Source organism: Saccostrea cucullata, unplaced genomic scaffold, assembly GCF_032062105.1.
Source record: "Saccostrea cucullata isolate Sc308-1 unplaced genomic scaffold, CSIRO_AGI_Scuc_v1 ctg5680, whole genome shotgun sequence".
Taxonomy (NCBI): Eukaryota; Metazoa; Mollusca; class Bivalvia; order Ostreida; family Ostreidae; genus Saccostrea; species Saccostrea cuccullata.
Window position 1 is genome coordinate 1 of NW_026941278.1, and position 17,401 is coordinate 17,401.

The 17,401-nt window shown below is 33.3% G+C and overlaps 1 protein-coding gene across 1 annotated transcript; it reads right to left on the minus strand.

Annotated features, from left to right (window-relative positions):
- Positions 1 to 3: 3 nt before the first annotated feature.
- LOC134257535 (uncharacterized) lies at positions 4 to 11,368 on the minus strand (the record flags this gene model as incomplete). The annotated part of the gene is made up of 13 exons (XM_062740137.1): positions 11,250 to 11,368; positions 10,895 to 10,971; positions 10,688 to 10,803; positions 10,267 to 10,356; positions 9,750 to 10,006; positions 7,858 to 7,958; positions 7,663 to 7,757; positions 7,292 to 7,407; positions 6,936 to 7,057; positions 6,401 to 6,493; positions 5,906 to 6,078; positions 275 to 370; positions 4 to 92 (listed from the first exon to the last, which is right to left on the minus strand). Coding segments are annotated over exons 1-13 (1,544 nt in total), but the record flags the coding sequence as incomplete, so codon positions are not given.
- Positions 11,369 to 17,401: the final 6,033 nt, after the last annotated feature.

Here is a 17,401-nt window from a genome sequence, read left to right on the forward strand (position 1 = left end):
TATTGGTCATCTAACATTATACCCCTGACATCTGCACCGGGGACGAAACGAAGCGTATGATGAATGTGGTTTTTGCGAATAATGTTACCCCTCTATAGTAACAAAGCATACAAACTTTTCACATTAAACAAATACATGTACATTTATCGTGTACATTTTAGGTGATATGGGGTTTTTGAAATTGTAGCATGTAACATATGAATGTCTGTTTCATTTTTTTATCGAAATCTAAACGAGGACATTATAAAGGCAAGGTCTAAAATATGACACATACCCACGTCCAGTCTCTCCCCGCGTGAATACCACCGCAGTCCGAACTATTTTGACACGTGTGGTGCACGTGGTTGTACTCCATCACGTGATCATTGCCCTACAAAATAAAGATTGTTTGATTGATTGTATGTTGTTTAACATACCTATCGAGAATTGTTTCACTCATATGGAGACGCCACCACTTGCTGACAGAGAGCTAAAATATTGGCCTATACTCGGCAATTAGGGTCATTGAGCAATGAGGGATCTTTTTCGTGCCAGCAGCTACGGCGACACGGGACATCGGTTTATACAGTTTTATCCGACGGTCCGGTCAAAATAAAAAGAGGAATGAAAATTAACTTAAACACTACAAAAATAAAACTTAAGATATTTTGAATTATATTCAATATCATAATTAAGACGGCTTTCTTTTTAAAGTTTTTTTTTCAAAAATCTAACCTTTGTTTCTTTTATAGTGATCATTTATCATTTTACACGTAGGGCCCACTTAAATCAAGCTATTTAACTTAAATCAAGGATTCTGTCCTAGGCTCCTAGCTAAACGCAAAGCTCACAAATAGCATAAACAGAATTTTTAAAACGATATTCGTTGTTTTGTTTAGGTTGTTGTAAGCATGTCTTTGCATATTGTAGCCTTACCTACTGTCCCAACAGACATAGCTACATGTACCATAAAAGATCATAGGATATCTAGAGTTTCGATTCAGATGAGGCAATTTCATTTTTTATTTCTTTCAATAGCCAAAAAAATAATAATAATATGCCAAGATATACAGAGAGGATACTAATGTCCCCTTGTTTATTAACGCGATGTGTCTTCCAGACGTCAAATATTATTAAAAAAATTATTATTAAAATTTGTTAAAGCGCTCAATTTTACATATAGTTTGCAATCAATGGCGCTGTACATACAACAGAATATATACATATGATAAAAAACAATGCATATTCAAATAAAGTCTAGATGATCACTGGTTGATTAAATAAAATATACTAGTATTCACAATTAAATGTTATTTAAAAGCACATGTGTAGTAGAACGCCTTAAGATGTCGTTTAAAAATACAGAAATCAGTCATCATTCGAACGTTCATTGGCAACTCATTCCAAATCGAAGGTCCAGCTACCGCGAAAGACCTAGAGGCAAAAGTTTTGCGTCTTACGGACGGGACGTTCAATGTTTTCGCTGCAGGATTTACGGATCGAATGCCATATGATGATGTTCGTAAACTGAGCATTTCTTTAAGATACTGAGGGCTGTCACTGTTGTTAACGCACTTGAAGACAATGTATACAAGCTTGAATTTAATGCGGTAGTGTACCGGTAGCCAGTGTAGTCGTTTGAGTGCTTCAGTCGAACTATCCGTGGACCTCAGCTTCAACACAAGCTTTGCAGCACGATTTTGCAACAACTGTAGTCTTTTAATGGTACACTCTGGCAATCCGTACAAGACACTATTTGCATAATCTAAATGGCTAGTGACAAGGGACTGTACAATTTGTTTACACGAATCTTCACTAAGATATTGGCGAATTTGTTTAATCAAGTACAAATTCAATGACATTGTTTTGCATTTTTCACTGACAAATTTTTTGAAAGTTAAATTTTCGTCCAGATAACATCCAAGATATTTGATACAAGGAGATGAATTAACAACCGTATCCACTACATTAAGGGAAATGGAAGATGATAGAGATAACATCTGTTGACTGCCAAATAGTACAAATTCAGTTTTACTAGGGTTAAGTTTTAGTTTGTTCAGATTCATCCAGTCATTGATGGTAACCAATACTTTTTCTAAATTTGTTGTTACACGTTTCTCATCAGCGAAACTCTTCGGATTAAAACTGTCGTATGCAGAGTGGTCATCTGCGTAACCTAATAATGATAATGTTGTAGCGTACTCGCGTACACGGTATTTAACACAGGTCCGCATATGCTGCCTTGCGGTACCGAGAAGTCCAGACATCTAGGCTGTGATTTAAACGCGTTGATATGCACTTCGGCTTTCCTGGACGAAAGGTATGATTGAAACCAATGAAGAGCCACTTCAGATACTCCGAAAGTAGTTTCTAGAACGTTGCTAAGTATGGCATGGTCGACTGTGTCGAATGCAGCAGAGAGATGCAATGCGACTAAGGCAGTAACTTCCTGTTTTTCCATTTTCCACAGAATGTCTGATGACAGTTTCAGGAGAGTTGTTTCAGTACTGAACCCTCTTCTATATGCACTTTGATAGCTAGGCAGTAATCTGTTTGATTCCAGATATTTCATAAATTGGTTCAGAGCACATTTTGCCACAATTTTTGATATACAACTTAAATTACTTACAGGACGGTAGTTTTTCAAAATCACATCTAAACCGCTTTTTTTCAACAGGGGTCGAACTATAGCAGTTTTCCATTCATTAGCAAATAAACCAGATGTTAGCGATTTATTGACTATGAAAACAATTGTTGGCAATAACACATCAGAAAATTGTTTGATTAATTTTGACGGGATTGGGTCAGTTGGGCAGGTAGTGGGCTTAGAACTTTTAATCACTCGTAAAACATCCTCATCTGAAACTGGATCAAAGGCATTAAACTCTTGTGTACATTTAAGTCCGAAGTTTGGGTCAAATTTTTCAAAATCGTCTAAACTTTTGCGAATGGCTAAAATCTTATCCATAAAGAAGGAACTGAATTCCTCCGCCAGTGATGCATCGCTGGCGTTAAGCGGCATAGGATTGCAGTTTTTTCTGCCAATCAATCCAAATATTAATTTATAGATTTTTGAAGAATCATTTCCACATTCGGCTATGTTTGAGTTAATATGCTGATACCTGTTATATCTGAGATTTTTCCTGTAGGCTCGTTTAGCACATCGGAAGGCGTGGTCATTATCCGGGGTCTTGTTTCCTCTCCATCTTCGTTCCGCTGACCTGCAACGTGTTTTAAGGAGACGCGATTCTTCTGTAACCCCCCGTTCACACAGAGCTACGACTCTACGGCGATCATCCCGATCAAGCCACGATCTGAAATTTTTTGGATCGGGGCAGATCGCAGCCGATCGGCGTCTAAATAGAGCAATTTGGCGAATTATGGTCTTCGTTACGACCGTACTACGATGTCCCTACGTCAAACGCGCTGCTAACAAGTTTTTACTACGATGTTACGCAGACCGTTGCCGACAAGCAGCCGTGTTTAGTGCGTTTACGCTACGCTGCCACTACGACATTGAAGACCATACTACGACGCTACACAGACCTAGATGACTGTACCGCGATGTCGCGCCGGTGGTGCCGATCATAATACGATTGCATTACGCTTCTAGTACGATTTTGGTGATGATGTAAATATATCTTGAAACTGCAGATTTTTGTAGAACAATTTTAACGATGGTACATATTTTGCGAACGCAGTTTTTACCACATAGTTAAGGCATTTTCAATTATTATAACTGTAACAAGATGTGAAAATGCTCAATTGTAAATGATCATCAAGTATAGTGTCACCCTTTACATGTAGTTAACAGATGATGATTGGTCAAATATCAGCGGTATAAGAACAAATTCTTGTCTGATAGGTCGTGATATGATCGGCGTAAGGTCATTGTAGGTCTTCGTAGGATCTTCAGGAACGTAGAGAGATCGTAGTGAGAACGTAGTACGAACGTAGAGGGAGCGTTGTATGAGCGTGCTTGGTAAGTTGCTACGCTCTCACGGCGCTTTTACTACGATCATAAAGATCTCTCTACGATGCTTCCGCGCTGCTTGTACGATTACGGCGCTTCTACTACGCTCTTTTTACGACTTCACCCCGATTCTTGTTGGCCACGATCCCGCTACGCTTGTTTTGAACATGTTCAAAATAAGTGTGGTGAGAGAGTAGAGCTCTCCGATTATGAAGACTCTATTGCGATCATACTACGCTTCTGACGACCCCACGACGTTCCTCCTGCGATTTGTCACGATCGGCCACGCTTTTGATCACACTTTGATCGTAGTAGAAGCGGCGTCTATGTGTGAACGGGGGGTAAACCATGATATGGAAGGTCGAATAGTAACAATTTTCTGTTTTTCCGGAGCGTGTTTATCTAAAATATTTCTGAGTTCTGAATTGTAAAACTTTGCTATATCTTCTAAATTTTCATAATTGGTGGCACTTTCGTTGAATTGGATTAGATCCGCCTGAAATTGCGTTTCATCTATGTCCTTTAGTTTTCTAACTTTTCTGATTTCCCTTGTTACCTTAGGCTTAGGAAGAGATATATATGTATGAATGAAACAGTGGTCACTTATCTGAAAATTTTCGGTCGGTTCGGACAACACTATTTTGTCATTGTTTCGGATCATGATCAGATCAAGTATGTTTCCAGACCGATGCGTTTGACAGTTTACAAGTTGCACTAAACCCATGTCATTGCACATTTCATTTAGAGCGATCGTGTCTAAGTCATTAGTTTTATTATAATGAATGTTAAAGTCTCCTGTAATTATAACCGTGCGATGGGTTGATAATATTTCTTCAAGAAAGGGTGTAAATTCGTCAAAGAATTTCGCCGTAGACACTGGATGGGCTTTCGAGTATGGGGGACGATATACAACCAAAATATGTATAGTCCTGGAATTAAAAGCTAGTTCAAACAAAGAATGTTCGAATGAATCTTTTTGACAAGAGTCAATTACTTTGATTTGAAGTGTGTCTCTAAATAGAATTCCAGTTCCGCCACCAGATCGGGATTTTCGGGGTACATCAATAAAAGTATATCCAGTTATATTTAGATCGGATCTCACAATTCTGTGTTTCGGATTACTGTCGTTTAACCAAGTTTCAGTAACACAACAAATATCCAGTTTGTTTTCTATAATGTGGTGAATGAATTCTTCGACTTTATTACATATTGATTGCGTGTTCACAACCGCGAATGAGAGATTTTTGTCTATTGAGTAATTAATTAGCCTTCTGTTAAGAGGTCTTAACAAATCTAAATGAACTCCCGTATTCCAGTCTTTTTGTTTCGGTTTTCCTTCGTCTTAATTCCAAATAGTTTCATTTTATGCATTACATTTTCATTAAGTCTGACAGACGACATGGTATTGTTATACCTGAGCGACTTTAGCTCGGCAGGGGTGTACACAATAGGAGTTACGGTCAGCACTTTGCATGATTTCAACTCAACCTGGTTTACCGACAAAAGTTTGAATATAAATCCATAAAATGTGCACAAGAATGCTAAAATATCCGCAAACAAACAAGTGAATCTTGTTCTTGAAGTCTTTACCAACATGCTGATATAAAAATCCACAGAATTGCACACAGAATAACACAAAAATAATTGATAATATCAGAGAGCAAAAATGCGACCATTCACGCGGCGCACTAACACTAATAAATAGAGAGACATTAATACGCAATTGGACTCTTTGATAATAGTTTCGTATTGCACGCTGATTAATACTATATAATTTTTATTGAAAAAAATGAAACAAACAATTTAATCAGGTAGCATCAATTATATTTTTTATAATTATTATATACACAACATTAATATTGTCTAAAATTGACAAGAGCAGCATACAAGAATAGACTTCTGTTAGTACATGTAAGAATGCGATATCGACCCCCTTGAAAGTTTGATACTTACGTGCCATCGTATCGCCGTGTACTGACCAGTGTGCATGTTGTTATATCTGACTCGTCCCCCTACACCGCTGAGGTCCACGGCATTTGCCCCCACCCCCGTCTCCCGGCTAAACCTCCAGATAAGATTATCCGTCACTAGATTTCCAGAAGGGGTTAGGGTAGTAAACTCTCCTCCTTAACAATGCCAGATGTAAAGAAGTTTCTTTAGATTCAGATATTTATTTTATCGAATAAATAGTGTACAAATGGTTCGAACACAAGTTCTTAACATCTTTCGAAATGTTCAAAATGTTGATGGAATAGGAAAAAGTTTGATTTACAAACATATTTCTTTTATACACACATTCATATAATTATATAACTTATTGAAATTTTAATGGTAGGAAGTTATATACGTACATGTGTATGTCATAATTCTTTATTGCACGTATGTTCAATTGCCTTGATACGTATGTACATATTAATGTTTTAGTCTTCCTGTATTATATATTCTTGCCTTCAATAGAAATGCCTCCATCGCCATCATGCAGATTACAGCGGTTTATGGTGACGTTGCGTGAGTCCCCGGAGCAAATAATGTTATAAGAACCTGGTAAGATGTCAGAAAATTATTACAGAATTAAACAGCACGTTATAATTTATAATTTAAGAAAATCAAAGAACTGTTCAGGACATTCCGTTGCTTCAACTGCTCATACTTAAAAACAAAAATCTTTCAAGATAAAAAATATCAATTTTAGTGAACATTATATTACAATATCAAATAAAGAACAAAGATACACATTATACGAAATATTTGATTTTTTAAAACTTATCTGTATTTAAATACGTATATGCCTCTCTTGAAATTTCCACATTTTATGTGAAAATGAAAACAAAAAAGCTAACTTTACGCTTGTAAGAATTTTTTTTCAATAATATTAACACTTAATTTATCCTTATATTTGAACCGTAATCAGCTGTTGTAACTTTAATTCATTGAATCTTAATTACACACATTCTTGTATTTTCATGTTTAAATAAGGACTGACCCGTGTTCTTTATCTCCATTTGTTCAATAGTAACTTGCTTAACGTTGTGCCCCTTCAATCCAAATCTCCTGCAGGCCTCCAGAGTAAATCCCTTGAAAACTAAATTGCTGGATCTATCAAAACTGAAAGAAACGTAAAGGTAATTGAAATATGTTAATTATACAATACATCTTAATTAATGACAAGAAATAAACATTGAAATTAAAATCTTGGATTTAGTAGGCTTATTTTTTATCGTTCCTTCTTTGATTCATTGAGGAAAAATTAAACCCAGTTTTCCTGATTTGTAAAAAAAAAAAATAATTCTTATGCAGCGCTAAGAAATGATAGTCTACAACCACAGAATATTAACTGACTTTATACAGTTGTCTATCAGGGACGAATAAATAACATCATGGTTGCTTATAAGTCCATTGGAAGTAGGTGGCCAAAGGTACAAAATTCCCGTGGATCTGTCAATATAGTATTCTCCCTGAAAACAAATATTTGTCTTAATTTTTTGGTCATTCTTTTTTAGAAACTATCCACGTATTATTTATTTTGTTGTCCACTGACTATTCCACCGAGATGTCTTCCACTCACCATCACCTAAAGTTTACCAAGGATAATAAACATCAGGGTACGTGTCCTCTCAAGATGAAACGAAAATTAAACACTGGGAAAATTAGGAATATCACATGATTGTAAATAAATCTACTTGATATCAATTTACACAATAAGTTCCTACCGGCTCATCAATTTCGCCCAAAACGTTAAGGAATCTGAAGTATCCACCCTGATTGGAATATTTTACATGTTCATTAGACTGGTTGTTGAAATGTCCTATGAATTTAAAATGAAGATATTAAAACTTGTGTTATAAAGTTTGCAAAAAATCGTGACATTCATTGGTTTGTTCATACAATATTAACAACATTAATACCAATCCTAAAACCATAGTGAGTAGCATGTTGTAGTTCCACCTCGTGATGTACGGCGTCTAAAGACTGGACCTTAGCAGACAAATCAGCCCAACTCCAATACCTGATGGAACAAAACTTAAAAAGAAGGTTTTTTTTATAGTTTTTCTGATCTGATAAGAAGCAATATCAATTTTTGGTATATTTTCAACATACCAATTTTAATTTGACATAAAGTTCAATTAACATCCAGTTCATAAAAATTGTAATGAAAAGTGTCTATAGATTTCCAGCATTTAAGAAATTGGTTCCTTAAATGATGTTTAATTTTATACCTATACCTTTGTAAATACCAGTATAAGCAGAATTTTTAGCGAGGATTTAATTTTGGCATTATAAGCGAGGGTGTCGAGATCGCTACAATTAAATATCGCTAAAAAACAATTGCGTTTAGGTTGTAATAGCCTCTTTAGTGAGCATTTTGAAATCGCTAAAATTACTTCTCGCTTAAAATTTAATACCGAGTTTTAAGGACAAATCGCTAAATTTGCTTCTCGCTAAAATTTCTACTTATACGGTAGGTTATATTGGGACGAACTTAAAGAAAACAAAATATTGATCTGGGAGAGTTTTATTCATTTCAAAAGAAGGAAATGTATCCAAATTAAACTCAAATAACATCCTTTAAGGACGTTCGATCCTGAGATTTTGAGCGTATTTTGGTCAGGTCCTTTATTTCTAAAATACTGCATCTTCTTTAAGTTCTAACATTAAATCTGAATTCTACAGTGCAAACTTAACTATATTCACTGAAAAAAAACGCAATTAAATTCCATTAAAGTAGAATTAAGCTAGGGACTATATTTTGTGGCGGAAGATTTTTTAGACGAAAATGATCAGATTTTCCATTTTGAACTATAACAGTACTGCAACAAAGCCGTTTTTTGGACCTATTTTTCCATTTAGAATATAACAGTACTGTTAATTTTGCATCCAAAAAGCCGTTTTTTGCAGTGAAATGTGTGATGCTGGTTCTGAAATATCTATTAAATTATTTTTTATGAACTATATCAACAAAGTGTTACAAATATAGTATATATATTCTGAAAATCCGGGAAAAAATTGAGCCAATTTTAACGTAAAATTGACACTTTTTTTAGTAATATCTGAAAATTTACATCATATACCCGCACTTTTGATGTCCTTTTCTATATATTCAAGATAAATTTGACCTATTTGCTTAAAATTAGAAAAAGTTTAAGACTTTAAAATAATTTTCAAGCTTGTTAAATTTACTATGCCAGAAAAATCACATTTTATTAGTGAAGAAAGGTCAAATAATTGATTATGCAAAGCAATTTGAAACTTTTTCTTATCTTTTTTTTTATTTTTATGTGTCTTTTTTTTAAACAAACTTAGATTTCAGTTTGTTTCATGCTTTAATTGGATAAAAATATTGGAGGGAAAACGTAAAAAAAAAATAATTTTTAATTAAGACACAAATTTCGGTGCAAAAAGGTCATATTAAATGTACTGTAGCGCCAAAAGAAGCGTATTGACCCTCATTTGTTTATTTCAATTTTAATTAAGCTATGTATTTAGAAAATAAAAATATACTTGGCAAAAAAAAGTTTAAGACTTTAAATATCAGGATCGAACGTCGTTAATATCTTGTTCTGATATAGGAGAAAAAAAATTAATGTATCTTGTAGAAGGAAAAAATGTCTTGGTTTTTCTTATTGCATGATGTACTTTGGATCATCTGATAATGCTTGCATTAGTAACTACAAGTGATGATATTTGTCATCACCTCATAAAATAGACAATAATAATATATTCATAGATATATTTTTGTAAACAATAAAAACAAATTCATTTAAATAATCTACAAATGTGTACTAAATATTTTTGTTACCAATATCCGTAAGTCCACAGGTCATTTTCGGATGACCACCTCCTCGGTCTGTCGCTGTCGTAAGAAAAGCGCCGCCCATGAGTTCCACTCAGGACATTTTTTATGTTGATGAAACCTTTATTTGGCCATCTCGCCAACCGGAGAGGGGCTCCATTATAGAATATCTCTAATGGTGCCTGTCTGATTGTGTAGAAACCGTAAGGAGTTAATTGTCCAAGGTCTGTTATTCCCGCATCAGACAGTCTCACTTGATATACCTGAAAGATGAAAGAATGCTTAAAATGTGACATGTACTGTAGGTAGAGCCAAAATTTTTTTCTTAAGACTCTAAATTCTGAAACATTTTTAAAAAAAACAAATCTAAAAAATGCTGGTTTCATCTCCTTGCACAAAATTAGCCTTTTTTATATTCCTGTACTTTTACAAAATCGCATGAATACCGAAAACATTTTATCTGTCATTCTTTGTATTTCTAGACTGATGATGTAGAGGAAATATAACAAAATGGTCAAAGTACCTTGTTCCGGGATTCAGCCGGGAGACGGTGAAGGATGGAATGGTCAGTCACTCCATGAAACAAGTTACTAGGTATCCTTTTCCCACCCGTCTGAAAGATTTTAAATTTGTATTTCACTTTATTTTTCTATTATCATCTTTGAGATCTGATCTAAAAGGAAAGCAAGTTTAATACATTTAGAATTAAAAAAAAACGTTCCAGTCTTTTTTTCCAGAAGTAAAGATCGAGCATTAAAAATCAAATGTACATGAAGGTGTTGTAGTAATCATTCTGTTTAACCGGGTAAAAGTGATAATCTTTTTTCATTACACAGTACTTAAATGGATGTAATACACAAAATTAACCACTAGATTACAAGGAAATTTTATTCTTTTGAAAGAGAAAGAGTTTCCTATGAAGATTAAAATTTTAGACAAAATACCACATGGACTTCCTGGTCGTTATAAGCCTGGATGGTGAGTGTGTGGGGGGACTGTCGATGTATGTACAGCGGAACGTCCAAATCATGGTAGCCGTGTAGTAAATTGATGCTCACATCTAATCAAGTAAATCAGTTCGAGAATAAAAAGATTCATGACTAAAAATTAAACTTTCAGATGATTCAAGCGTTTTGAAAGTAATATTTTACCTGTATTTTGCAAACTAGGTGAACTCAGAAGGGTCTCGGCTTTTTTGATGGTTTTGATTGGATGATGAAGATCTTGTCTGAATTTAAAACAAGCTGTATATGAAAATTTTTATTGCTACATCATATGAAAAATTATGAAAATAGTAGGCTTTATTCCTTGTCGACAAATTAGAAGCTATTGTTGTAAATAAAATAAAAGCCCAAACTAATAACAAACACCGACGTGTTTTATCGTCATTGGGATTTTTAAAAAGAAACTTCCTTTCTCGAAAAATACACCTAGCTTATTTTAAAAATGTCAAAACGAACAGAATAAGAGTATATATCTTTGAATCAGACAATACTTCATACATACCCATCGTTATGGTCATTTCCATGCGGTGACACATATATGTTCACAGCCTTTGGAAGTCCGTCTAGAATAAAAGAGCTGGAGTTGACGACCAACACAAAGAGCAATGTGGCTACAAGCATCACCGTGTTCAGAAAAAAAAATGTTCGGAATGTATAAAATGTTTGTCCACACTTAGTGTTAACTTCCACTACTAAGGAACATACTAAAAATAATTATAAGAAGATAAGAAAAGTTGCATAATGGGTCCTCGATACGGAACCTAAGAAAGGTCATAGGGAACGTTTTTCGTTATGTTATTCATGAATTTAGATTATAAAAAATATTGCCTCTTTTCTTCTCTGGATACTTTGAAGTAGAGGATGTTTAATTGAATATGAAACTTCCTATGGAAAGGGGAGTAAATCAAACATTCAGAAGACAACTGAGATTTTTGATTCAAACTAAGTCTTAATGAAATATTTCATTCCATATCCATGTAGATTTCAAATCAACTTCAAGCTGTCTTGATTTTTATTGCTAAAATTCCTTTAAAAAAACTTAGAAATCAAAATTAAGGTAAAAATGAAACAATATTAATAGCTCCATAACTTTCAATAAACATAATAAAAGAAAGATCTAACGATTAAATAATGGGAATGTATGGAGCTATTAATTTCATCTTTCCATTTCACAAACATAACCAGAAGTATATCTTAGTGAAATGCATTTTAATGCTGTTTGAAGTAATATATAGACTTTTCGCATGAACAAAGAAAGACAATCGTGATAAAATATAATATATTATAGAACATTGAAAATAGCATAAGCTCAGTAGTTACATGACCAGCCCTGAATTGTCAGTAAATACAATTTATCATTGAGTCAAATGCTGACTGAAGTTTTTCATACTAATTGTTAAGCCATTATTTATACACTGGATTTACGACGGATTTTCCCGTTATTTCCAGATCATGACAAGGAGCACACGGCGGGTGTGACCGGTCTGCATGGGATGCTCGCTCCTCCTTGGCACCTGATCATCACACCTCTGATATTTTGGAGGTCCGTGTTTGCTCTGTTCCTATTTTGTATTAATTGTTTTATGGACTTTTGATCTTGAATACTGTTTGTTATCTCCATTTGTTTCATTTAAATGACAAACCCAGTAGACTCTTCAATTTATACTTCTTTTATCTGATCTAACTTTGAAGGATAATTTCAATTTTAAAAAATTTTATTCTGAAACAAAAAACGCAATAATGGAATATGTAAACTTTACAAGCATTTAGGCAAAATTATGTACTATATCCTTAATAGCAGATCAGAGTCGGTATTTTGATGTTGAAAAATCAAAATATGTACTTAATAATATCTTTTCTAATTAAAGTTTTAAACTTTTAAAGGAACGTCCCAAAGTTAGACATGATGCAGATCTAACTGACTTTTTACATATAATATTAGCAAATCAAGAGAGAATCATGTTTAATGGATTTATTGTAAGAATGGTGTCTATAACATTGTTTTTGTCTCTGTGTTTTGTTAAAATGTCCAATCATATTCACGTTGCTACATTTTGTACCATAGAGATTCCCAACACTATCGACATTGTCTTAGCTACCACATGGAAAGTCTGTACTTCAATTCCTTATCTAGATTCTTTTCTTTAACAAAAACGTGTACTGAATAATTAGGCTATTAGTATGGTTGTTTACCTTTTCACATGTGTAATTCTAATTTTCTAAATTTCAAATGAGTATGTGCTTGTAGAGAAATTACTAGTCCTCGATTTTCATTTGATATCTATCACCCGATATTCTGTTATTAAGCAAACCCTTGGTTTTATCAGCATAAATAAGCCTGCAAAGGGTAAATTGTATTCCGAAGACAACATCATAAGATTTGTAGTTTAGAAATATCCAAGTTTGATATGTGGCAACTGCTGAAGGGCACGTTAAACTAACTCAATTCAGAAAAAGGTTCAACAGAAATTTTTATTCTTATGTTTCTCGTGAAATGATTAAGGAAACCGTCTAAAAATCTATACTTCTCTGAAATGGAATAGGTTAATTCGAAATTGTAATGGGAGCTGCGCATGCAAAAACGTACAATTAGGAGCTTCGAATATATTTTTTTTTACCGAATAGATCTGCTTATCAAAAGATAAATCATGAATATTGTTTTTAAATTCAAATCTGTTAGACATTTCTGTCTGAAGATTTTAATTAAGGAGAAAATCTTCTCATGTTTATTGAATTAAAAAAAAATGTGTGACATTTTTATATATTCAAGAAGAAAATATCACTTGATGATGGTTCAATTTAATTAAATTTGATCGTTTTATATTAGAAGAAAGGTCAAGGTAGCTATCTTTTCCCTGGGCATTATGAATAAAAAAAGAATGGTGCCTATACTTTTATTTCAAAAGATTTAATGTTTTTCTTTTTGCATTAAAAGATACTGTGATAAATGATCTATACGATAATATTACCAATATTACTTGACATAAGTAATTCTCACTAATTCAACTAAAATACTATTGGTTTATCCAAATTTTCTTCATTTTTCTTAAACTTTTAGGATCTGTGAGTTATATTTTATGCTTTGATTATTTAATTTTTTCACATATGGTAAAGAAGTCATATAATGTTACAGAATGATACAAAAATAAAAAAGATTTGACCGTTTACTTACAAAGAATACATTTTAACGGATTTGGGGCTCAAAACTTTACTTAGATTGTAAGCTTTTTTAAAAGCTAACATAATTATTTTAAAAAATAATTATTTCTAACCATTTGGATATATGTCATCTATATCATAATTTTGTATTCATATTTTTGTTTGTTATGAACAGTCCTAAAATGTATTTTGCTACGTAAAAAGCATACTTTACTTATGAAAATTAATAAAACGGAAATGTTATATATAAAAAAGTTAAACACATAATAATATCAGCAGTTTAGTTTAAAGTAATCATTTAGTAAGTTCTATGGTCGATACAATGAACATGCCAGCAAAAACAATCTAATCATTTAGCCATTATTTTACATTTTTGGGTCATAACATGAATTGTAATGGTGTGACACGCGTACTGCCTTTTTGTTCGAAAGTACGGTTGAATCTTCGTTGATCTTAATGAACCAGTGTAAGTAGATTTCATAAGTTATTCTCATCCACGAATTTACATCTCCGAACAATCATTTTGGCAATATATTCATTCATTGAATCTTCTGAATATACAATTTATTCGCGAAATAATATCCACGTGATCTAACAAAATTGTGCTTGCATGTACCCACGAACCTTGAACGCACGAATGACAAAGATTTTGCAGTAAGCTGAGGCTAGGGATACATGTAACTGAATAAAAATGACTGTTAAAACTGTTCATTAGTAAACTTTTTATGCGTATGGATACATATTTCATAAAACAAAGAAAAGTAACCAAAAAAATGTAACTTTGATCTACTTTTTATTTACTAGATGTAAAATGTTCTTCTTCCAAAAACGATGACTGATGATCCCATACCCTTTAAATTCCTTTGAAATTTTTTTTTTCAATATTTCATGTAGAGCACAACCTCTGATCCAAAGTTTGCAAAAACATAATGAAAAATCTCTTTCTGAAGATTAAAGAACATGTTTTCATTTTTGGATCGTGCACGTGGGATGTGCTCATATTTAAATCCTACGCTGGAGATAGTCTTATTTTAGGAAATGGAAGCACTAAGTCTCTACTTTATTTTGATATATGAAATGGGAAAGGATGAGATAGTTTATGAATTGAGATAAGGACAGGACCATTTTATGCATAAAGTGAACTCAGCTCTTAAAAGCGGTTCTCTGGCATCAGTAAAAATTAAATTATTATGGTAGAATAAAATGATTTGCAGGATTTGTCATTTATGTTTTTAATTTAAATAATATTGTTGTCTGGTTGTAACATATCTACTGGAAATAACTTTTAGATTGATATTCACACTCTTTTTGCTTTTGTTTGGTTGTGTAGAAAAATTGTGTTAAAGTGGTTTTACTATAGTACTTAGCAATTATTATCATGATTATCATATATTTAATAATAATAATAATTTAACATATTGTCATTTTTATGGAGTTGCAAATGAATGTGTTATCTTGGACTGAAGATGGTTCATTGCTAATGATTTTCTGTTTATGTAGATTCTGCTTATGCTTTGCTGGCTTTAGGGCCAACAATGTCACCCCTTTAATTATTGTTCTCCTGTTAGTTGCCTCTCTTGGGAATTTTGCAGATCAGTCCATTGGTCCATTTTTGGGCACTTTCTCTACTTTCCATATCTGGGCACACGATGATCTGAATGGTACTTGAACTTGATGAATTTTTAAAAGGTAAATTTAAGACAAGTTCTGGTTGAAATATTTGTCGTCCACATGTAAATTTTTAAACAGATTATCGTCCATTTTTTTTCGGGGGGGGGGGGGGGGGGTCTGAATAAAAGAATTTTTAAAAAGTAACTTTATGAGACAAATTTTTGTCTTCAAAATGGTAAGAGTCTGCCCAGTTTCAATTCTACTCAAGCTTTCCTCTCTGATGAATGTCAATTAATTTTAACTGACTTGTATAAACAGCAACAAACTCATTACTTTGTTTTGAATTTTTTATTAAGTGATAAATATACATGATTTAGTGACGTAATCATAAAAAAATATCAGTGAAATTGATATATTTTAATCTCTGATTAAATTACTGTAAACCAACTTTTATTCGCGGCGACTTTATTTCGCGATTTACTAGGGATAAACTAGTTCGCGACGATTAATTTTCGTGACCAAACCTTTTTGGATCTGTAGTTAATGCACTTTAAGGACCAGTTCGCGGCGAGAAATATTCGCGATGATGAGACTCTCGTGAACTTCGCGAAAATTTCTCGCACGCAAAAAAAAGTTGATTTACAGTAACTTCGTACGAGACATAATACTGTAGATCACTTAATTTTCGCGAGATTGTCATTGAACATAATTTTCAAGAAAAATTGTCATTCCTCTTTATAATCGTAAGGAATACTTTTATACGCGAGAATTTAATTTTCGCGAACGCATTGTCTCGCGTATTTACGCGAAAATTAAGTTCTCGCGAAATAAAAAGTGATTTTCAGTATGACAAGATAACATTCAGTCTACTGTAAATCACTTTTTCTTCGCGAGAACTTTATTTTCGCGTAATTACACGAGACAGTGTGATCGCGAAAATATAATTCTCGCGTATAAAAGTATTCCATAAGAATATATAGAGCAATAACCACAATTCGCGAAAATTTTGTCTCACTAATCAAGAGTCAATTACTATCTCGCGAAAATAAGGTGTCGCGAAAATTTAGTGATCTACAGTATTTAATTCATATATTGTGATTGAATAAAGACTCTGAGGTATGCGTTACACATGAATAAAAGGAAAAAAACAAGGCATGAAATGTATTTACCAGTTATACATGTACACTGACACTGCACCTTTGTGCTTGATTACTGTTTGGTTATCTCTCTATTTCACTACCAAATAAGCAGATAGATAGTTCAATCCAAGCATCTATTTTGATCTGTTCACACATTAGATAACTACACAATTCTTTAAAGGGTGATATTCACCAGACAAAATTGCTAGAGCCCCTTATGTAATACTAATTCATGATTTTATCATTTGGCTAATCGGTACATCTAATATACCATATTTCCCAATACAGTGGAGCTTACTATTACGTGCAGTCATGAAAAGACTAACATTTGCAGCTCTTCATCGGCATGAACATGATGGCTACTCCATATGACTAAACAAACCTCTAAAGACACGTTAAAACAACAAAACAAACAAATGATCCATGTTGTCTTAAAAAAAAATAATTTGGGAAAAGTTGTGTATAAAGTTGAAAAGTCGTCAGTTTTTATGATGTTGATTTCGGTAAAAGTTTGTGATTTCAAATGTTCCAAAAAAGCCTCCACATCTGAATTACGATACTTCTCAAAGTTTCTTCTTCACTACTTCACTTCTGTTAATATCTTGGTGAGGAGTATAGAAAGAGGCTTGGTAAAATAGCAATAAAGCTTGCATTTTGTTTTGCGACCAAATGTACAACACTGTATAACTCCCATATATTTTCTATTTCATTTATACCTTAACTGTCTCGAGTTTTTCGCCTTCCG